The 22,546-nt window shown below is 44.2% G+C and overlaps 1 protein-coding gene across 15 annotated transcripts in view; it reads left to right on the top strand.

Moving 5' to 3' along the window:
• ZNF462 (zinc finger protein 462) overlaps nt 1-22,546 on the top strand; it is a 95,636-nt gene that overhangs the window by 27,582 nt on the left and 45,508 nt on the right. For 12 of the 15 annotated variants that reach the window (XR_008574603.1, XR_008574604.1, XM_054809087.1 and 9 more), the window contains exons 2-3: nt 15,553-15,804; nt 16,413-21,898. Coding sequence is in view for 13 of the 15 variants with exons in the window: in XM_054809087.1 (XP_054665062.1) it covers nt 15,585-15,804; nt 16,413-21,898 (5,706 nt within the window). In the remaining 2 variants the exon portion in view is untranslated. Of the gene's footprint in view, nt 1-1,316; nt 1,371-12,131; nt 12,985-15,552; nt 15,805-16,412; nt 21,899-22,546 lie in introns of those variants that run through there. The other 3 variants (XM_054809088.1, XM_054809085.1, XM_054809089.1) reach the window with 2 other exon arrangements.

The raw sequence follows: 22,546 nt of genomic DNA on the forward strand, positions 1-22,546 counted from the left end.
ACCCTTCCTTTGCTTTCAGAACATTACTTCTGAAGTTTTCAGATTAATTAAAAGGCATGTTATATTGCATAATTTTTTTTTTTTTTATATCATCAGGTTGAAAGTTCTGTTGGGTATTTAAACCATCACAGGGTTTGAATCTTCTGGGTTCTTTTGGGGATTTTTTAGAATGTTTTTGTCATCTTTGTTAGCTTAAAATGTATCTTCTCACCTCCATCTGCTTTGCGTGCAGAGTAAGTGTGTAATGTTTGTCTACCCATGGAGTTATTTAGACAGAGTTATTGCATTTTCAAATAACTGTCAAGTCCAAAAGCATGTCCAAATGTGGGTACAACCTCACTTCTGGTTCTTCTCATGCACATGGCTTTGGTGTGACATGCAAGACGACCTGGAGGCTTGATGAAAGTGTTTGTAGGAAGATATGCTGAGGTCAGTTGCAGAGGGCTTCTAGTGACTACAGTAACACTAAGTGGATCCTTCAGAACCAAATGGATCTGCTCCATATGGAGGTACACAATGACCTCATTGTATTTCTGTGTTGTGGTTGTGGAGCTGTTGGCAGTCAAGATGTTCTGTCCCCTCCATTCCAGAGAGGGAATACCCCTGGAGCAGTTACTCTCTCTGCAGCTAAAGCAATGGCTAGTGTACCGATGGGGAGAACTGCTGCCCAGACTGCTTTTCTAGAGCCAAGCATGGATGGGCTTCTGGTTGTAGCCAAAAGAATACCTGTCCAGAAGATCCACTGTCCCATTAATTTTCAATAATATACCTGGATTTGCAATGAAACGAGATTTTCTGAGGACCAAGCTTATGAGAAGGCCATTTCTTGGTCATTTATCTACTGCTTCTCTTCAGGCTTCACTTTGTCACTTAGTATTTATGTGCAAAACCAAAACCCTGGTGAAGTCTAAAGTGCCACTGGGCTGCCTTTTCTTGAATTTGTCTAAGTATTTTGGTGGATTTTTTCCAGGGCATTTTTTTACTGTTTGGAGAAGGTCCCATTTTTGACTAAGCAAATACATGAGCACTTTCTAAAAAGTTCTTCCTCCTTGAATTTAAGCAAAGTCTCTTCTCTTAGGCCAGGAGAACTGAAAATCTCTTCCAGTCCTCACCTTACTAAGACAGAGTACTCTCTGGGGACCTGTGTTGAGTCTTCTACATCCTGCCTCTTACAAAAATCAAGCATTTGGGTTCAGTTTCGAGGTTACACAGATTTCCAAAGCTTAAGGAAACTATTTTATCCTGACACTTTCTCTGAAATGGACTGTCCTATGCTTTTCTTCTTTCCATAATGAAGTTATGCCATCTTCTTTCAGAGTGTTTGAATAAAAAAACATGATGGCCACGTTTCAAATTGGTGTTGACTTGAGGTAGGTAAAATCTTCAATGAACTATTTGTAAATTATGAGAAGTTGTTAATTTAATTCACTGGGTTAAACAGAAGTAGCCGGTGGCTAGAAAATATAAGAACAAGGGTGTTTATGGTATCCCTTTAATTTTTTTTTTTAGAGAGATACTTTTTTTGTTGATAAACTAGTCCTGAACTGAACTTTCCTTATGACAACAGACATTGTTTTCTGTATATGCAGTTTGGCAATTGTTTAGATATTCTGGGATAAAGTTTTGGCAACTAGTTTCTTTTTTTATCAGCTTTCATCCTATATCTTTAGGGTAAGGTGAAAATGGTTCCCCTTTCTTCAAAATGAGAGTAACCTTATGACAATGGGAACTGATTATTTTGTTCTAAAATTGGATTTTTTTACCTTCCTAGTTATTTAAAATGCTTGAACTTTTTTCAGTTTTAAATGGTTAAATGTAAAGCATTTACAACAGCAGGAAAAAAACAAGGCATTGTGTAATGGACTAGCAGAAGAGAAAAAAGCTGCAATAGTTCTGTAATGTCTACATATTTGCAAGGATTGTAGTTGTTGAAGGATGCAGTTGGTTATAATCTTGCCCCCTCTAAGCCATGGGCCTTATTACAAAGAAAGTCTTAGTTAATGTTCCTTCTTTATGGTCCATTTCCTGTTTGGGTATTTCTTTGAGGAAGAAAAAGAAATTGGATCTTGGTGGCTGACCCTCAAACAGCTTATTTAAAGCAAAAAGGATCAAACTAGGACGGAAGAAATCCATTAGGAGCTTCAACATCTTACCACTTTCTATACAACTCAGCTTTAATAATAGTTTTCTCCTTAATTTGAATACATCCAGAGTAGTCAGGGGAAAGAACTGTTTATTACCGGAAAGACAAGAAATAAGGTTAACAAGTTTGGGTTTTTTTCCTTTTTGTGAGATTGTTCTTAACTATTACCTGCATACCAAATTGTGTTTCTTTTATAGACAGCAAATAGCAGCTTTTCCATGTTATTAATGTAATAGTTTCTTAATGCCTCTTTGATCGAAACACTTCCTGGCTGGAGAACTTTCATTAACCTTGGTCAATTCATAGATACTATGATCCATAACCCTAGGATCACTCTGAATTTCTTTCCCCCTCCATCTCCCCTTGAAGTGCATTGTAGATGGTCCACTTAGTTTCTTCTAGGAACTGTGCTATCTGTGTATCTCACAAATAATGATGATTGAGCCAGTGTGCTATTTTAAATAGGCTTTATATATTGCACCGACTGCAAAAACTTTTTTCCTGGAGGGACCGAGTGAGTGGAGATGGAGGTTGAAGGGGGAGTAAATGAAGTGAGGTTCTCATTTGGACCCAGGATATTGCGTTCCAGTGTGTACATATTCCTCCTTTTCAGCAGTATCACTTTTCAGCCATTAGTGATAGGACCAGCATCTTGCTGCCACCATCCCAAACAGATAGAGGATCTTCATTTGCACAGGTGGTAAAGATCTTTTGGGATGGGCGGCAGGGAGAAGGGTAGCAGCATAGTGGTAATCACTAGTCTGAGATCTGTCAAATACTGGAAAAGTATATATTCAACCTGGGGCAGAAGGGATGGCTGCCATCCTGTGAGTGAGTCACTGGGCAAATAAAACTGTGTATTCTGTCTGGCATTATAAATGGGTCAGTGATGGATTTGTATTACCTGAGGAAATGAACTGGCTGACAGAGAGGCTTCTGCTTGCTGCCCAGCAAATGTCAAATATAGCAGGAAGCTTGGGGGACAAGGAGGGATAGCTGGAGACAAAGGCGGTGTTAAAGTAGCTAGGATGTCAGTGGAACTCCTCAAATGACTGTTTCTGAGGAGTAGACTGGGAAAGTGTAACAATCTTTAGACTTTGTTAATCAGCGTTTTCTTGTCCTCCAGTAGAGTTCCAGCCATGGATAACTGCTTTACAGTTGTGCATGAGGTGGGTTTGGGTCTGCATGTGCTGATGTGCTGTTCTATTCAGCTTTGTTTGCTGGCACAGAGCATGACTTCTGGTGCTTTGGTTTTATAGGGTTAAACCCATTCCTCTGAATACCCTTTTTCATCCTCACCACATGCTCTCTGCTTGGGGTTAATCCTTTAAAGGAATACCTCTGGAGCATATAAGATCTCAAGATGGACTGAGGGAGAGGGCTGCATCATCCCCAGGGTCCTTACTCAGCTGAGCTCATATTGGTGATGAAAGGCTTTGGCTCACTTGGATCTGATCCATGCAATGTTTCTTTGGTTCCCAGCTGCCCTGTGAACTTCTCTTACCAGACTTGGTGCTGTATTATGGAAATGATCTCTAGCCGAAAGATTACTCCTCTCCCCAGCTGAGTTCAGTCTCTGTCACCACTGCTACGATGTAGGTCCATTCTCTGCACTTAGAGGAACATGTATCCAGCAAAGCATATTTTCACATCCATCTTTCAGGATGACAATAATCTCTCTTTATCTTGCCTTCTTGAAAACACTTTTCAGTAGCAGTCCCAAAGCAGAGCTTTGCCCTTGGCATTTGTGATTTCTGAGTGCTAGTGACTTGATTTCCACCTCTGTGACTACACTGAGAGTACCTGCTTGTGTTTTGAACCAGCTGGTCTAATCTCAGATCTCTATGGTTAAAATTCTGTGCCATCTAAAATAATCCAGCAGTTCATGTGTTCCCATGGTTTAGCTCTGTCACCAGTTTGTAAGCTGTATTTAGCCTCTGTAAAAACACCATGCTTCTTGCAAACTAACATTGGTCCTCTCTAAAGCATGCTTGCAACTCATCAGCTACAGCACTGTAAGTGACCGTGGAATGGAGCATGTAGTTTCAGGGTGAATGGCAAGATTACTTTGAAAGGCACTACTGGCTGCACAAGTCTGTTTTAGGGTTCATTTAAGGGCGGATGGCCATCAGGAGATAATCTCTTCTGTCTTCAGTCGCAGCTTTTCTCTTTCCCACTTCAGTTCATGATGTAGCAGCGTATGTGGTTGAGTTTGTCATATCTAATTTGCTACTGGCAGGACCCCCTTTATAACAGCTCTGACTTTTCTTGGCAAGAAAGAGATCTTTGCTGGGGTTATGCCAGGCTAAGGAGCCTGCTCCTCCCCCTGCTCCTTCCAGGGTGAGGCTGGTAATGCATTCTTTGTATAAAGAGCTCCTAAAAGATGTTATTTGCAATGCATGAGAAGGAATTAGGTTGTTTCTGGAGTATCCAGGCAGAGTGCTGTTGTGTTCTTCAGCACCACCTACTGACATCTTCCTCTCCCAAGTCCATGGACATGGGGGGTGCAGTTCTCTTAACTCACAGAACTGCATTTCTTGAGGTAATTAACAATACGCTCTTAGCTGGAAGTTAGAAACCCCAGACCCACTGCTTTCACTTGCATTATGCCATATGGGGAGCACTAAGGAGCAGGGTACAAAAGCCAAGTTGCTTGGCTCTGGCATCTGTTTTCCTAGCTTGGGCCAGCCCACTTGCCTCTTGAACACGTATGTCTATGCAGAAGGGCATTGGGAGGTTGGGTTGTGTCAGTGAGGTGGATGACTTGGCTTGTTTCCTGTGCACATTTAGTATGGGAACCAAGTGGCAGACCACATTTCTACTCTAGAGTTTTGCCCTATGCTGTTCTATCTTCCTCTTAAATTCTGGAATGATTTAAAGAGATAGTTTCTTTACAGGTTTTGACTGGGAAAATGGTTTAATGCTTTTTTTGTGTGTGTTTTAATTTTCTTCCTCTTCTTTGCCTTCTGGTAGGAAAGGAAATTGAGTTTATTCTGTAAGAAAAAAGGAACGTATCTGATCAAAATTCCCCCATTCTCAGTAAAATTGTTGTTACATCTTCTTGTAACACATGGCCAAAGCAGTATTCTGTTTATTGACTCTGGTGAACCACAGGAAACCTTGACAAACTGTCAATGTGTCTGTATTTGCACCTCCACAAGTACTTTTATGCAGCAAATTAAGTACCTGCCATACTTAATAAGGTAAAACGCCCTACTCCGACCATTTAGTTGTTCTGATTCTCACATATATTTAGAGTCTTTTTGATTTCTGTAGGGATTAATAACGTGCCATGAAAGTAATTCAGAAGATCAGAAAAACCCATACTAGTCTTGCTGGGAGCAAAAGTATTTAATATTCGAGAGCCTTCTCACAGGTGAGGTTCTTCATCCTAAGACGCAGTTGCCCATGCTCTGTACCATGTAATGCCTCACAGCTAACCTCCAGGAAGGGAAGACAAAAAAAGTCAAAATCACACTTCGTATGACTCTCTCTCCATTTGTCTTTTAATTAAATTGTGGCATTTTATTTGCAATCTGGTTTTATTTTAAAGTCTGAAGTATCCTTCAGGCATTTAAGTGGCCTCTTCATGTATTTTTTTAAAAAGAAGAGATATAGATATACACTCCAAGAGCCCAAAGAAGGAAGGAAAAGAGATATTATTTGTTAGAAAAGGAGTGGTCAGCATTTAGGCAGCTTGAATCAGTAAAGCCTCAGTCTAATGCTTATTGTAGTTTGGTTCCATCTTAGACTTTTGTTTTCCTTGCTAGGGAAGTTTGTGTTTTCTGCAGTGAGATAACCATCAGTTTGCTGTGTCTGCTAGAGGCTGGGGACTGCAGTCTTTTCCTCAAGATACCTCGCAGAAGCTGACATTGTGCTTCTGAGATTCTCCCTTCTTTCATACCTCCTTGTAAAATCTGTGGTGTGTCTTTGTTCTTCTAGGGTCTTAGAGTGAGACAGCGAATACTAATTCATGTTCAGTAACTGAGCACCATGTTTTTCTGTTGTTTTTGGTTGGTTGTGGGGTTTGGGGGTTTTTTTGTTTTTGGTTTTTTTCCCTGTGTGTGTGTGTTTTTTGGTTTGGGTTTTGGGGTTTTTTTTCCATTTTTTGACAAGTCATAGTCTTGGAGAACTGGTTGAGCTGACAGCAATGTATCCATCATTTGAACCTGTTTCAGATCATTTATGTGTTTATGTATTGAGTTCCCTAAAAGAAAAATAACCAGAGGTTCTGTGAATCCTTGTTTTCTTCTTAAACTGAAATACCTATCTATGCTCCTAAGACTGTGCAGCCTCTCTTCCACAAGCTTTAAGAGTAATGTGGTTTATATTTCCTTTAAAATGTAGAAGATTTTGCAAGCTATGCGGTAGCTTTACAGTGATCCATAGTATCAGGTATGCTAAATGAATGCGTGTATTCAGGAACATAAGTAAGCAGTAACTGTATAAGGATCAACAAAGTTCCTTGTCCTGTTTTCCATGACCGGGAGATTTCCGAAAAGTTTGGAATATAATGTACAAAGAATGTGTAGTAGAAAGACTGGTGGGAAGAGTCCTGTGACTGGTGTACTGTGATGGATGGTTACAGGCTCTTCGGAAGAGACAGGCAGGGCAGGAGAGGTGAGGGGGTGGCGCTCTGTGTAACAGAGGGGCTGGACTCTATGGAGCTGTCAGTCAGGGACGACACAGTTGAGAGCCTCTGGGTAAGGATTAAGGGACAAGCAAATAAGGGGGATGTCGTTGTGGGAGTCTACTATAGACCACCCAGCCAGGACAGCCACCAATGAATTATTCTTTAAGGAACTAAGAGAAGCCTCTAGATCAACTGCCCTTGTCCTTATGGGGGACTTCAACTTGCCAGATGTCAACTGGGAACACCACACAGCTGATACCAGCAGGTCCAGGAGTTTCCTGAAACACCTCGATGATAACTTCCTGGTACAGGTATTAAAGGAGCCAACAAGGAAAGGTGCCCTCCTAGATCTGTTACTCGTGAACAGAGAAGGTCTTGTGGCGGAAGTGGCGATTGGTGGCTGTCTTGGCCATAGTAACCATGAAGTGGTAGAATTTAAAGTCTTTGGCAATAGAAGAAAAACCGCCACCAAAACTTCAACCCTGGATATGGGGAGAGCAGACTTCAGGCTGCTCAGGGAACTAGTCAGTCAGGTCTCCTGGGAAACTGCTCTTGAAGGCATCAGGGTCCATCAGCGCTGGTCACTTTTTAAAGGCCACCTCCTAACAGCTCACGAACAGGTTATTCCAAAATGCTGCAAGTCAAGCAGGCAGGACAGAAGGCCGGCTTGGCTGAACAGGGATCTTCTAGAGCTTAGGCAGAAAAAGAAAGTGTATGGCCACTGGAAGCAGGGTCAGGAAACGTGGGAGGACTACAGGGATGCTGGTCGCCTTTGTAGGGAGAAAATTAGTGCGGCCAAAGCTCAGTTAGAGTTGAAGGTGGCCAATACTGTGGGGGACAATAAAAAGGGCTTTTTTAAATACGTTAATAACAAAAGGAGGACCAGAGAGAATATTGGCTCATTACTCGATGAGAATGGTCACCTTATAAACAGGGACATAGACAAAGCAGAGACATTTAATGCCTTCTTCACCTCTGTCTTCAACACTGATGACGGGCTCTGGGACCCCAGATGCCCCGAGTTGGAGGACCATGACTGTGGTAACAGTAAACTCCCAGCTGACCCCTGGGGGACTTGTGCGGGACTTGCTGTTCCACCTGGATGCATACAAGTCCATGGGGCCTGATGGGATTCATCCCAGGGTGCTCAGAGAGTTGGCTGATGTCATTGCGAGACCTCTCTCAATTATTTTTCAACGTTCTTGGGAATCTGGAGAGGTCCCAGTTGACTGGAAGCTGGCAAATGTTGTTCCAATCTTCAAGAAGGGCAAGAAAGAAGACCCTGGTAATTACAGACCTGTCACTCTCACTTCAGTGCCTGGTAAAATTATGGAGAAAATTATGCTGGGAGTTATCAAAAAACACCTGAAGGACAACGCAGTCATTGGTCACAGCCAACACGGGTTCGTGAGAGGAAGGGCCTGTTTAACAAACTTAGTTTCCTTTTATGACAAGGTCACCCATCTCGTTGACCCAGGGCAGCCAGTTGATGTGATTTTTTTAGATTTCAGTAAAGCTTTTGATACTGTCTCTCACAGTATCTTTCTGGACAAAATGTCCAGCATACAGTTGGACAGAAACATAGTGAGATGGGTGAGCAACTGGCTGATGGGTTGCACCCAAGGAGTTATGGTAAACAGGGTTACATCAGGCTGGCGGCCAGTCACTAGTGGGGTTTCTGAGGGCTCCATTTTAGGGCCAGTTCTTTTTAATGTTTTCATAAACAAGTTGGATGTAGGACTAGAAGGTGTTGTGAGTAAGTTTGTGGATGACACCAAATTGGGAGGAGCTGGTGATTTCATCGAGGGTGGAGAGGCCTTGCAGAGAGATCTGGACAGATTGGAGAACTGGGCAGTCACCAGCCACATGATGTTTAACAAGGGCAAGTGCTGGATTCTGCACCTGGGAAGGGGCAACCCTGGCTATACATACAGACTGGGCGATGAGATGCTGGAGACCAGCCATGCTGAAAGGGACTTGGGGGGTCTTGGTCGACAGCAAGTTGAACATGAGTCAACAGTGTGCCCAGGCTGCCAGGAAGGCCAACCGTATCCTGGGGTGCATCAAGCACAGCATTGCTAGCCGGTCTAGGGAAGTGATTGTCCCAATCTACACTGCACTGGTGCGGCTTCACCTCGAGGACTGCATGCAGTTTTGGGCACCACAGCACGAAAAGGACCTAAAACTATTGGAGAGTGTCCAAAGGAGGGCAACAAAGATGGTGAAGTGTCTAGAGGGGAAGACGTATGAGGAGAGGCTGAAGTCCCTTGGTTTGTTCAGCCTAGAAAAGAGGAGACTGAGGGGAGACCTCATTGTGGCCTACAGCTTCCTCATGAGGGGGAGCAAAGGGGCAGGTGCTGATCTCCTCCCTCTGGTGACCAGTGATAGAACCCGAGGGAACGGCATGAAGCTGCGACTGGGGAGGTTTCAGTTGGATATCAGGAAAAGGGTGGTTGGACTCTGGAACAGGCTCCCCAGGGAAGTGGTGACAGCACTGAGCTTGACTGAGTTCAAGAAGCATCTGGATAACACTCTCAGTCATACGCTCTGATTTGGCTGGTCCTGTGTGGAGCCAGGAGTTGGACTCGATGATCCTTATGGGTCCCTTCCAACTCATGATATTCTATGATTCTATGACCTCCTTTTGTGGAATCTGACCTGCAGCCCACTACAGGTTCAAACAATCTTCTAGGTGGCTGGATAAGTATATTTTAGGCAAAAAAAAAAGAGTCTGCTCAATCAATATAGATCGTTGTTTTTACTCTTCAGTTGTAATGTATCTCTGATAGAAGTTCTTTCCTGAAAATATCTTACATTGTAATATGTATTTCCATGTAGGTCAACAGAAATATTTACTGGAAGAAATGTGCAACAGTATCAGTATTTCTCTCATGGGTATAGCTGCTGAGTTTCAAAATGTAATAAATGATCCAAAATGGCACGTCAGTGTGGAGATCTTGATAATGAAAGGTGTAACTGGTGATAAAATTTTCCGTAAGTCCTTTACATGAAAATACGAACCACAAAGTATCTATATTGCAGTGGAGAGCTGCAACTCAACTCATGGAGTTCTATCAAAATCCAGTTCTATCCATTTTAAAAAAAAAGTGAAAAAAGAAATGGTATTTCAATTTAGTTTATTTTGATACCAGCTTGGAGGAGTAACTCCAAAGACAACCCTCAGAGGACCAAGAATCCCAGTAGTTTGACTGGAATTTGGTCATTGAAAGTTGAGAGTTTAATTCATTCTTTGAATTTCTCATTAATTACAGGTTTGGTTTGGTTTTATCTTTTCCTAAACAAAAGATGAGGCTGGCTTCCTCCAGTTAGAATAGCCTTCAGGTTTCTCAAATCTCTCAATTTTTGCATTGTTCCTCTGATTTTACTTGTTTAGTCCTCCTTTTCGCTGTTGTGATCTTATGTTACAAAACGTGTTCAAAAAACCCCCAAAAAACCAAACTAAAGGCAAAACAACCCTAAACCCAAGGACATCAGATCAGCAGCTCCATCGTACGTGAGCTGAACCTGGCCAGGAGCCCAGGTGGCATGGCTGGAAAGTCCTCAGCGCAGCTGTAGGCACTGGTGCCTTGTAAAACCCAGGCTCCTCTGGCAGGGAAAAATGCCTGTGGTGTTACTCATGGGAATTTTGAAAACTTGTGATGTCTGTAATTAGTTGCTTGTGAATCACATTGCCGTGATGTTTCGTAGTTTATTTCTGGTAGGTTGATGTCCAACAGCAAGAAAAAGTCAGTGGGGAGATGAGAACAACACTGAAGGTTCCTGCATGTTTTGAATCAAAAAGATGACTCTGGTGCATGATTCTAGCCTCTGTGAAGACATTCTGTTCATGCCAATCTGCTTTGATCCAACATGCCATGTGGCAGCCACCGGGGCTCCCCATGGAGAGGCAGGTCAAGGCACACCAGCCTGGGCCCGTCCCACCACCCTGGCTGGAAGCAGGGCAGGCTGAGGGCAGCCTCAGCCCTGGGCATTGGGAACCTCCCTGGGGCCTGGCCAGGGCAGTAGGCCTGCAGGTGGGCCTGGCTGGGTAGGGCGCAGGGCAGGGCTGTGGGGATTTGGAGACCAGCCCTGCTGTGGCATTGCTGGGGCAGGGGCTGATTGCGCCAGGGGGTGAAATGGGGTCCTGGGTTGTGGGGGAGCCCCAGGAGGGCTGTTAGGAAGAGTGAAGCCTGTGAGTGCCCTCATGGCCCAGGCACACACTGCATCTCCAGGGGGACTTTGTCCAGTTGAGAGGGGTTTGGCAGTGTTTCTGCTGGTGTGATGGAGTGTGTAACATCATACAGTCATAGAATCATTTAGGTGGGAAAAGACCTTTAAGATCATTGAGTCCAACTGTAAACCTAGCACTGCCAAGTCCACCATGTCCGTAAGCACCATGTCTACACGTCTTTTAAATACCTCCAGGGATGGTAACTCAACCACTTCCCTGGGCAGCCTGTTCCAGTGCTTGACAACCCTGTTGGTGAAGCACTTTCTTTCAGCTCCACCTTGGCACAGAGTAAAATGAAAGTTGTGTGTGCAGCCTGCGTGTATGAGGTAGGGATGTAGATGCCTCTGATCATCTGACTGGAGGAAGGCTTGGAGAACTGGAGATTTCTTTGTTTTACGTGCAAAGTTACTAATACTGAGCTGGAAGTTCACATAGTGTGTGAGGACTGACATTTTTAGTTGTGGTTGTGCATGTGCGTATTCTTAACTTCTAGAACCTCTGCTGACTCCATCTCAGAATATATAACGGATGGGTAGTCAAACCACAGAAGCTCAATTTTGAGGTCAGTGCCTTGGGCTTCACAATTAATTTTGTATTTTGAAGCTTTAAAACCAAACTTAAACATAATGATTTGTACTACTTGGCTTCTGCCAAATTCTGCAATGACTGTTGTTCAACAAGCACAATTATCTTTTGTTTTGGATTTTTAAAAACCTAGAAATCCAATGCAACTGTGTCTCCGATGTTCTCATACATTTATGAGCATAGAGGATGTCAGAGACAATTTGAGACTTTACCTTGGTCTTTAAAACTGTGGCTTTGAGAATCTCTTTGGCCCAATGTTTTGGAAGCTTTCTGCTCATAAGGAAAATGAGAATACCTCTTTTCCATATTAAGCATTAAAGCCATATATTTTAAGAAGAGGTTGTAAATGCGAATTAGTCAGACAATGACATTTTAATAATCTAGTGAGGTTAGCATATTAGTAAGGGTATTTTAGAAGTCACATTATCTGTGGGCAATGTGGTCTCAAGAGATTGGTTGTGAACACGTTAGAGGGCTTGTGGGATTTATGGACTAATTTCATGGTGGTTGTGTTTGGTTGTTTTGTTTTTTTCCCCCAGACTTCCTCTTCTCCTTTTGAGTTAGTGGAGTAGATAACTCCTCTCTCACTCCTCCACTCCCCTCTAAATTTTCTTATTGTTCTGTTTGAAGATTTAAAGGATTTATGTAATATGTTGCCTTAGCTGGTCATGATGGACACGTGCAAATCTTGCTTTGTCTCCTTTGCTTGGTGTGTGTGTCTTGCCAGTGTATTAACATCGGCACTTGAAAATGCTCTTTGCTGGTGGGCAGGTGGGTCTCTCTCAGTTCGTATCCCATGCAGACAAAAAAGGAGACAGACACACATTGTGTTGTTTCTGTGTCATTTGATATTTGAGTTCAAACTAGCAGTTTGTGTTTGTGCAATGCCTGAATTTTAAAGAAAAATGTGAAGATGGTAAAGCAGAATTCCTTATAAAATGCTTCATCCTGCTTTCAGTGTGATGCATGGTTAAAACACCAAATTGAAGTCTATTCAGCTGAACCTGATGTTTGTTCCTCCTAGTTGCAGTAAGATTAACCTCTTCTCTGACTGGGTGTTGCCTTTGTGATATAGATCCTGCTGAAATTCAAGCTGGAATCCATTAGAAAGTCTCCATCAGTTTTTGTAATCAGCAGCAATTAACGATCTCTCAACTCTTCCTTCTGATTCGTAGCAGAAGGGTTCTGTTGGTTTGAGACTGTCTAGACAGCAACCAGCATCCTTGAGGACACCTTCTCCAAGCGTAACTGTATGATGACTGCTGGAGGTGGGAATGGTGGTGGGTTTTACCTCTTGAAGCTGCCAGGATTATCTTTTTTCAGAACCTCAGGTTTGCTGTCCCTTCTGGTTTTCTATTTTGTAGGCTGGCCTGAAGTTTCCAAAAGAGAGCTGTAAGTGTTCTGTGGTGGTGTTTCTAAAGGGTCTGAAGTTTTTCGGGGGGGGGGGGGAGAGTGGGGGGAGTGGGACGGTGGGAAGGAAGGGGGGTGTGAGGGGGGAAGAGTGAGATGTGTGTATGTTGTTTTTCCTCTGTTCTACACAATGGACCTTTCAGAGAACCTCTCCTAAAAGGCACAGCTACGGCCTTTGTGTGAAGGGTGTGTCTGCTGGCAGGGTTTGCTGATGCAGGCAGGCTGGCTGGTGATTAACAAAGGTCATTAGACTTTGGAATCTGGCAGGGGAGTGGGGTTGTGTCTTCTGCGCCAAGCAGGAGGACTCCCCAGGGACAGGGCAGGCTGGAGGCCCCTTTCCTGCATCGCGCCCCCACCCCCCAGGAGGCTCAGCTGTGTGTTGCCTCTGCCTGTAGGACAGCTTGGACCAGTGTCTTGATGCTGTAATGCTCTGTTTCTGGAATGAACTGTCATATTTGTCATCCATGGAACAGGGGACCCAACCCTAGGAGATGCTTGCGGACAATCTGCTCAGGGAGACAAGGTGTTGCTTTGATGGTGCAGGGGGACAGCAGAGGCATGACTTGGGGGGGCAAGTCATGTGGGAGAAGGGGAGATATGTTCTGAGGGTGCTGATTTTTCAAGTGTCACCTTAGGAGAAGGAAAAAAGGGGGAAAAATGAAAAGCCTGGTGTGCTTGAGATGGAGCTGAGATAAGCGAGGCCATGTTGTGCACAGGCGAGAAGCTCTGAGCCTCTGAGTGCAGGAGTTGTCTGAGCTAAAATGGCTGCTCCCAAAGCTCAGAGGACTAGGGCAGCTTAGTGAGTCTTAAAGCTTCAGTGACGCAGGGGCTCATATCTCTTGAAAGTGTGATAAACACATTCAGCAGAGCTGTGGCTTGTTTGGCTGAGATGAAAGGACTAAGCTTGGGGGATGGGTAGTGAAAACTGGATGATCTGCTTTTCTGTGAAGTGCTCTAAATGCAGGAGTCGTCTGCTCCATGGAAAAATTTGTTTTCAGGTCTAATGGACTGTGCTAAAGGAGACGTGGGGTGGGGCTTCACTCACTGCTGTAATTTGATCCAGAGCAGATAGCAACCTCTTCCACACAATTTGGTCTGGTGCTTGCACATAAAAGCTTGAGTATCTCGATTATTGTAACTTTGTTAGCTGAAAAGAAGCTGGTGCAGCGTTCATTTTCTTTATTGGTGGTGGGAGGGAGTGGGGGGAGAGAAAGGACACGGTGCAGCCTGCAAAGTAATGTAGGTAAATATGTGGAGAGCCTGTGAGCTCAGACTGTCCAGATTTTTGACTTGGTAGATGTTTATTTTAGCAGGCTATCAGAAGAAGCATTCTTTCATGTAAAATCCTGATGCAGTACTCTCTCTTGTTTCTGTGCCCTAATGTTTTGGAGTGTTCTCCGTGCTGTGAAAGTAGCTTCATACACTACATACAAGAAACACATGGAATTTTTGGTGCTTTGGGCTGCCCTTGTGTCTTGGACCTCTGAAATGCCTAGTTTTTCATGCTTTCCCAGCACAGCACATGGAAGCTTAAAGAAGTAATTCCTGTATTAACGCATTAATTCTTGTGCCTGAATACTCTGCAGGGTAGGAGGGTCTAGGGGTTTTGCCTGCCTTGTGCTGCGTGTCTCCTTCATGGTGGTGCAGAAAAATACAACTGTTGCAGGATTAATTGGTCACAAGCTGAACCACCATACTTCATGTTACCATATCTTATGTTGCCTTTTACTTCAAGGTACGCAGAGCTTTTGGATAATTCAAGGAAGTCATGTCTCTGAGTCTTTGTAACTCCTGTTTCCATTGTACTTTTGCAGTATTCCTATTCCCATTGCTGTCCCTCTCTTCCTCCAGCCCTTTACGTACCCCAGACTGCAGGGTTATGTCCCCTGAATAGACTAGAATGAAACTGTAAACTTTTTAACAAAGAACGGAGATGTCCTGACAAAGCTTGGTGGAAGTAGGGCAGAGCAAAGCATTCTACCTTGGATTCATGTAGCTGCATCTCAATTTGCAGTTATGTCTAGGTTTTCCACCAACATCAGGACTGATAGGGTGTTGAGAAGAAAGGAAAGTTTCTTCCTGTGAAGGCTTTTGATCTATGGTAGTGAAACAGGCAGGACTTGGCAACTTCCAGGAAGGTTAGAGTGGGTCTCATCAAGGCAGAAGCCACTTTCTTCTGAATGGAAATATCAGTGCATGGGTTGTGGTCATAGAACAAGACAAACTTCTGAACAACAGTCCTATCCTGTGTGATGGAAAAGCCAGGAGGACAAAGTCTGTTGAATCAATATCACTTGTCCGAAAGTTGACTATTAGTAGTGTTGAGTCAGCAACTCGTGAGCTACCTAGACAGGACTTTTTGTGAATCTGAGTTGATGCCTCTTAATAGAGTAAGCAAAGGTTGAGTTTTACACTGCAGTATTTGTGGAACCTCTGGAAATGAGTGAATCATCATAAGGTTGGTATTACCTGTTTTCAGGATTTCTGACAATGGCATTGCTGTAAACCATATCTCTTTCTTCTTCTCTCCTGCCCCTGTTATTCTTGCAGAATTTTCTAATGTGAATGATCATCCCTGAACCATGGAGGTGCTGCAGTGTGATGGCTGTGATTTTCGAGCTCCGTCTTATGAAGACCTGAAAGCTCACATTCAGGATGTTCACACTGCTTTTCTGCAACCAACCGATGTCTCTGAGGAAAGTCCTAGCCAGCCAAGGTCTGGTTCCATGAATGCTAGCAACCAGACTGAGGTTGAATTTTCTTCTGTAAAGGATGAATTTACAATTGCAGATGAAATAGCAGGTAAATCTCAATTCTAAGACTGCTATCAACTCTAAGATCTCAACTCTAACCCCCTATTTTACATGTGGCTTATTTCAGTCTGTTTTAGCTTCTACTTTTAATGTGACTTAAAAAACTTGTATTATTTTTATTGCTATGTCGGCAAAGCAGATGTCTAGCTTCAGCCATATTGATTCTGACCATGGCTTTTTCTGTAAATGCAAACATGGAGGATGATTTTATTTCCCAGCTGCTTTACAAGTATGTCTTCATATTGCTTTTTGGTTTGCAGATTTTCATGGTTGTTCTTTGCTACCACGAACCACCTCAAAATTTTCAACTTTATTAGTGTACTAGCTTTCTTTTTTTCCCCCAAGAAGATTATTTTTGAAATTATCCCAACCTCTACACCAGGATCATATATATATATATGTAGAAACTATGCATAATGGTCATTTTTCTGACCCTTGCCACATATGTAGATCTCACTATAAGTAAGTGAGGGAATCCTGGTGTGATTCTTATCTATTCAGGATGTCGTTGCATTCTTATGCATACAGGGTGGGTGGAGACAAAGCCTCTTGATTTGATTTTATTTGTTTACATATACACCTTAATTCTCATTTTAGGGCAAAATGCAACAAGTCAGATGGGGACTGGAAGTTACTATAGCCAGAGCCAGACTTTCTATGGTCAGCACATGGCTCCAAATCCTAAACCAACCAACAAGTTTTTCCAGTGCAAGTTCTGTGTGCGTTACTTCCGTTCCAAAAACCTCCTCATAGAGCACACACGCAAGGTTCATGGAGCACAGGCTGGGGGGAGCTCAGTGGGGCCACCAACTGCTAGTTCCCTAAATTACAACATCATGATGCATGAAGGGTTTGGCAAAGTTTTCAGTTGCCAGTTCTGCACCTACAAGTCACCCAGGCGTGCGAGGATTATTAAGCACCAGAAAATGTATCACAAAAACAACCTGAAAGAGAGTTCAACTCCTCCTGCTGCCGCTGCTATGTCTGAATCAACGTCTGCTTCTGTGCCAGTGCAGGAACCCTGCAAGGAGCTGCCTGCAGAGGTGGTGGAGCGGAGCATTTTGGAATCCATGGTCAAGCCCCTGACAAAGTCTAGGGGCAACTTTTGCTGTGAATGGTGCAGCTACCAGACGCCTCGAAGGGAGCGCTGGTGTGACCACATGATGAAGAAGCACCGCAGCATGGTAAAAATACTGTCAAGCCTGAGGCAGCAACAGGATGGAACCAGTGCACCTGATATACAGAGTAAGAGTGCCCAGAATGCCTCTCCAAACTCTAATTATATCTCCATGAATACAACAGGACGTGAGATGTCGAATGCTAGTGTCTCAAACTTCAGGAGCTCTATGGGCAATTCCCTTATCAGGCCCAACTCTTCTACATCTTCCAAATTTTCTTCTGTGTCTTACCCTCAAATGAAACCTAAGTCACCTCACAACTCGGGCATGGTTAATTTGTCTGACAGATCCCGCTATGGAATTGCTGATATGACGAATTCTTCTGCTGACCTGGAAACAAGCAGTATGCTAAATGACTCCAGCTCAGATGAAGAGCTAAATGAAATGGACAGCGAGAATGGCTTGAACTCCATGGATCACCAGACGTCAGGAATGTCTGCAGAGCAGCTGATGGGGTCTGATGGCAACAAACTATTGGAGACAAAGGGGATTCCCTTTAGAAGGTATATGAACAGGTTCCAGTGTCCTTTTTGCCCTTTCCTGACGATGCACCGCCGAAGCATTTCCCGTCACATTGAGAACATCCACCTGTCTGGGAAGACAGCTGTGTACAAGTGTGATGAATGCCCTTTCACCTGCAAGAGTTCCTTAAAGCTTGGTGCCCACAAGCAATGTCACACAGGAACAACATCAGACTGGGACACTATGAACTCTCAGACTGAAAGCATCGCCTCTGCTTTGAACGACAGCACAGTGTCTTATGAGAGTGGAAATATAAATGGCAGGAAGTCAGCTGGGATGATGGATCCAGTGCAGCCACAGCAACAACAGCAACAACAGCAGTCACCCCAGCCCCATTCACAGCATCCATACAAGTGCACAATGTGCAACTATTCCACCACAACCCTGAAAGGCCTCAGAGTTCATCAGCAGCACAAGCATTCATTCTGTGACAACTTGCCAAAATATGATGGACCGCCATCAAACACACCACAAGAGTGTGAGCCAGATGCACACCCCTCCGCCAGCACAGTGAAGAAGAGCCAGACCTCCATCCTTGGGCTCTCATCTAAAAATAACTTTGTAGCAAAGGCCCCTCGGAAGGTGTCAAATGACTTCCCTTTAGATCTCTCTCCAGTGAAAAAGAGAACTAGAATTGATGAAATAGCGAGCAATCTGCAGAGCAAAATCAACCAAAACAAACAGCAAGAAGATGCTGTGATTAACGTAGAGGATGATGAGGAAGAAGAGGAGGACAATGAGGTGGAGATAGAAGTGGAGTTAGACAGAGAAGAAGAGCAAACAGAACCAATGATGGAGGTTTCCAGTTCTTACGCACCCCAGCAAATGTGGGGCAGAGAGGCTAATGATTGCCAGAAGGAAACAAACTTTAGAAGCATGCAGCATGACTACAATTCCACCAATGGAGCGGAGATCGAGCTCACTTTATCTGAAGATGAGGAAGACTATTATTCTTCCGTCAGCATGAAGGACCATCAGAGCCCTAATGCCTCTGTTCTGGGGAGCCAGTCAAACATGTATGGTACTGATCAGAACAACGAGAATTCAGAGTTTAATGACTCTGGCAGGCTTTACTATTGTAAACACTGTGATTTCAGCAACAAATCTGCCAGGAGTGTTAGCACTCACTACCAGCGAATGCATCCCTATATTAAATTCAGCTTTAGGTATATCCTGGATCCCAATGATCACAGTGCAGTGTACCGGTGTCTTGAGTGCTACATTGACTACACAAACTTTGAAGACCTGCAGCAGCATTATGGAGAGCATCACCCTGAAGCTATGAATGTACTGAACTTTGATCATTCTGATCTAATCTACCGCTGCCGCTTCTGCTCTTACACAAGCCCGAATGTTAGAAGCCTGATGCCACATTACCAAAGAATGCATCCCACAGTGAAAATTAACAATGCTATGATATTTTCAAGCTATGTTGTTGAACAGCAAGAAGGGCTGAACACTGAGTCTCAGACACTGAGAGAGATCTTGAATTCTGCTCCAAAAACTATGGCAACCTCCACCCCCGTGGCTCGTGGGGCTGGTGTGCCAGCTGGTTTTAACAAAAGTGCCACCAAGAGTTTTAGTCCTGAATGTGAAAATCAGAAGGAACCTTCAGTCAATACTGTAGTAGTTTATGACTGTGATGTGTGTTCATTTGCAAGCCCTAACATGCATTCAGTTCTGGTGCATTACCAGAAAAAGCACCCTGAAGAAAAAGCATCATATTTCAGAATTCAGAAGACCATGCGTGTAGTCTCTGTTGACAGGGGCTCTGCCCTGGCTCAGATGTCTTTTGAGTTGGGGGCACCTGTCTCCCCAAAACTGTCCAACTTGGCTTCTCAACCTCCACCTCCCCCGCCACCACCTCCAGACCTCACTACTGAACTCTACTATTGCAAACACTGTTCATACAGCAACCGTTCAGTTGTGGGAGTGCTTGTCCACTACCAGAAAAGGCACCCTGAGATAAAGGTCACTGCCAAATATATCAGACAGGCACCTCCCACTGCAGCGATGATGAGGGCTGGTGAATTGCCACCTGGTATTCAGAGGACACCAGTGTCAATGCAGCAGTTGAGCCGGGGTGGATCTGAGACCTCTGTGAATCCTCCCGAGAATGAAATGTTCTTCTGCCAACACTGTGATTATGGAAATCGGACCGTGAAAGGCGTGCTCATTCATTATCAAAAGAAGCATCGTGACTTCAAAGCTAACGCAGATGTTATTAGGCAGCATACAGCCACCATTAGAAGCCTCTGCGATCGCAGCCAGAAGAAATTGACTGGCAGCTTGCCTGCTCACACCTCCAGCACTGAACGGGACAAGTCAAAGCTGAGAGCCCTCAAATGCAGGCAGTGTAGCTACACATCACCTTACTTCTATGCATTGAGGAAACATATCAAGAAAGACCATCCAAATCTGAAGGCCACAGTCACATCCATTCTGAGATGGGCATTTTTGGATGGCTTGATAGAAGCTGGTTATCACTGTGAATGGTGCATTTATTCACACACAGAACCAAGTGGTTTGCTTGTGCATTACCAAAGGAGACATCCTGAGCATTATGTTGACTATACATACATGGCAACTAAACTCTGGGCAGGTCCCGATCCTTCCCCTCCTGCCCTAGTGATGCCAACAGAGATAAAGACCTATAAATGCAGAGACTGCATTTTTGAAGCATCTTCCATTTGGGATATTACTAATCACTACCAAGCATTTCACCCTTGGGCCATGAATGGAGATGAATCTGTGTTGTTAGATATTATTAAGGAGAAAGATGCTGCTGAGAAATCCATCCCACAGCCCGATGAAGCTGGGGCCAGGATGGATTCTGAAGACCAGATAACATCACAAATGGATCAGGATGCAGAGTGTGCAGAGGATCCCAGCCTTTCCCAGGAAAAAACTGTTCAGCTGGCTTCTGCAAATCCTGCCATCTCCTCCACTCCGTATCAGTGTACAGTTTGCCAGTCTGAGTACAACAACTTGCATGGCCTCCTGACACATTATGGCAAAAAGCATCCTGGCATGAAAGTGAAAGCTGCGGACTTTGCTCAGGATATAGACATTAACCCAGGGGCTGTATATAAGTGCAGGCATTGTCCATATATTAACACACGTATTCATGGCGTTCTCACACACTACCAGAAACGGCATCCATCAATAAAGGTCACTGCTGAAGACTTTGTGCATGATGTGGAGCAGTCAAATGATATTGCTCAGAATGACGTGGAAGAGACAAGTAGGATTTTCAAGCAAGGCTATGGTGCTTATCGGTGCAAACTCTGCCCTTACACCCATGGAACACTTGAGAAGCTGAAAATTCACTATGAGAAATACCACAATCAACCTGAATTTGATGTTTTTGCCCAGTCACCACCAAAGGTGTCTGCCTCAGTGGAGCCAGACATGGTGACTGAAATCAAGGCCTCCCCAGAAATGGCTGCTGAGGATGTTGGAGAAGTCTCTGTGCCAGCACCTCATTTCTCCAGTTCTCATTTAGTGTCTCACACAGTTTTCCGATGTCAGCTCTGTAAATACTTCTGTTCCACCCGAAAGGGGATAGCTAGGCACTACCGCATCAAACATAACAATGTCCGGGCACAGCCAGAGGGCAAGAACAACCTCTTCAAATGTGCTTTGTGTTCATACACCAACCCTATCCGCAAAGGGCTTGCGGCACACTACCAGAAAAGACATGACATTGATGCTTACTACACTCACTGCTTAGCAGCCTCCAGGACAGTAAGCGACAAACCCAATAAAGTGATAATTCCATCTCCTCCCAAGGATGACACTCCTCAGTTAAGTGAGGAGCTCAGGAGGGCTGTAGAGAAGAAGAAATGCTCGCTTTGTTCCTTCCAGTCCTTCAGCAAAAAGGGTATTGTGTCCCATTACATGAAGCGTCACCCTGGTGTTTTCCCTAAAAAGCAGCATGCAAGCAAGCTGGGGGGTTACTTCACTGCTGTGTATGCTGATGAGCATGAAAAGCCGACTACAGCTGAGGAGAGGAATGACTTTGAAAAGCCTGAGGTGGAGACTGAGGCTCAGGAAATTGAGTGGCTTCCCTTCAGATGCATAAAATGTTTCAAGCTGTCCTTCAGCACAGCAGAGCTGCTGTGCATGCATTACACTGACCACCACAGCAAGGATTTGAAAAGGGACTTTACCATCCTGGGAAGTGGCACTCGCTCTCAGAACCCTGTCTACCAGTGCAAGCACTGTGATATGAAATTGCATAGCATGGCAGAGCTGACCACACACTTGAATGGTCACAACGAGGAATTCCAGAAGCGAGCCAAACGTCAGGAGAGGAGGAAGCAGCTTTTGAGCAAGCAGAAATATGCAGATGGGGCTTTTGCAGATTTCAAACAAGAGAGGGTAAGGATTTGTGTGTCTAGTCTCTGTCCCTGATCCCCACTCCCTGCCAGGGGAGAGAAGCAAAAACATTGCCCTTCTTTCTGCACCTCAAGAGGCTGCCTATTACTAATGCCCACTTGCATGTTCTCTTTGACAGCCAAATGACCACAGACTAATGATTGACTCAGCATGCCAGTGAGCTCCATAAGTCAATTGCAGATTCTGCTTTAATTTCCTCATCCATCCTCCACCCCTCCCTAGGTTCTGTAGGAAGCCCTGCTCCTTCCTACTGCTTCCTTCAGTATTTTCTTTATCTTCTTGCCTTCCTCTTTCTGGAAGGCTGTCTATATCTGACAGTTGCTTGTTCTTTTGTGGCAAGACTGCCGTGTACTTTGTTGCAGATTCTTTTACAAAATGTCCCATCACCCTCTTCAGTGTACCTCCAAATGCCTAATGAGTTTCCTTCTCAACCTGCTCTCAGTACTTTCTGTGATTAAGCACTTAATATTAATGTGACATGAATCTATCTGGTGACTGAAGCTTTGGGCAAGTGCCTCATAAGCAGAAGACCCAACTGTGCTCTTTTTCTTGCCCGCTTACTCCCTTCCTTCTGCTTCAGTTTGAAATTTACTTGCTGTGGAAAAGCTCCACGCAGCTGTTGGGGAAGTT

The sequence above is a fragment of the Grus americana genome, chromosome Z (assembly GCF_028858705.1).
Source record: "Grus americana isolate bGruAme1 chromosome Z, bGruAme1.mat, whole genome shotgun sequence".
NCBI lineage: Eukaryota > Metazoa > Chordata > Aves > Gruiformes > Gruidae > Grus > Grus americana.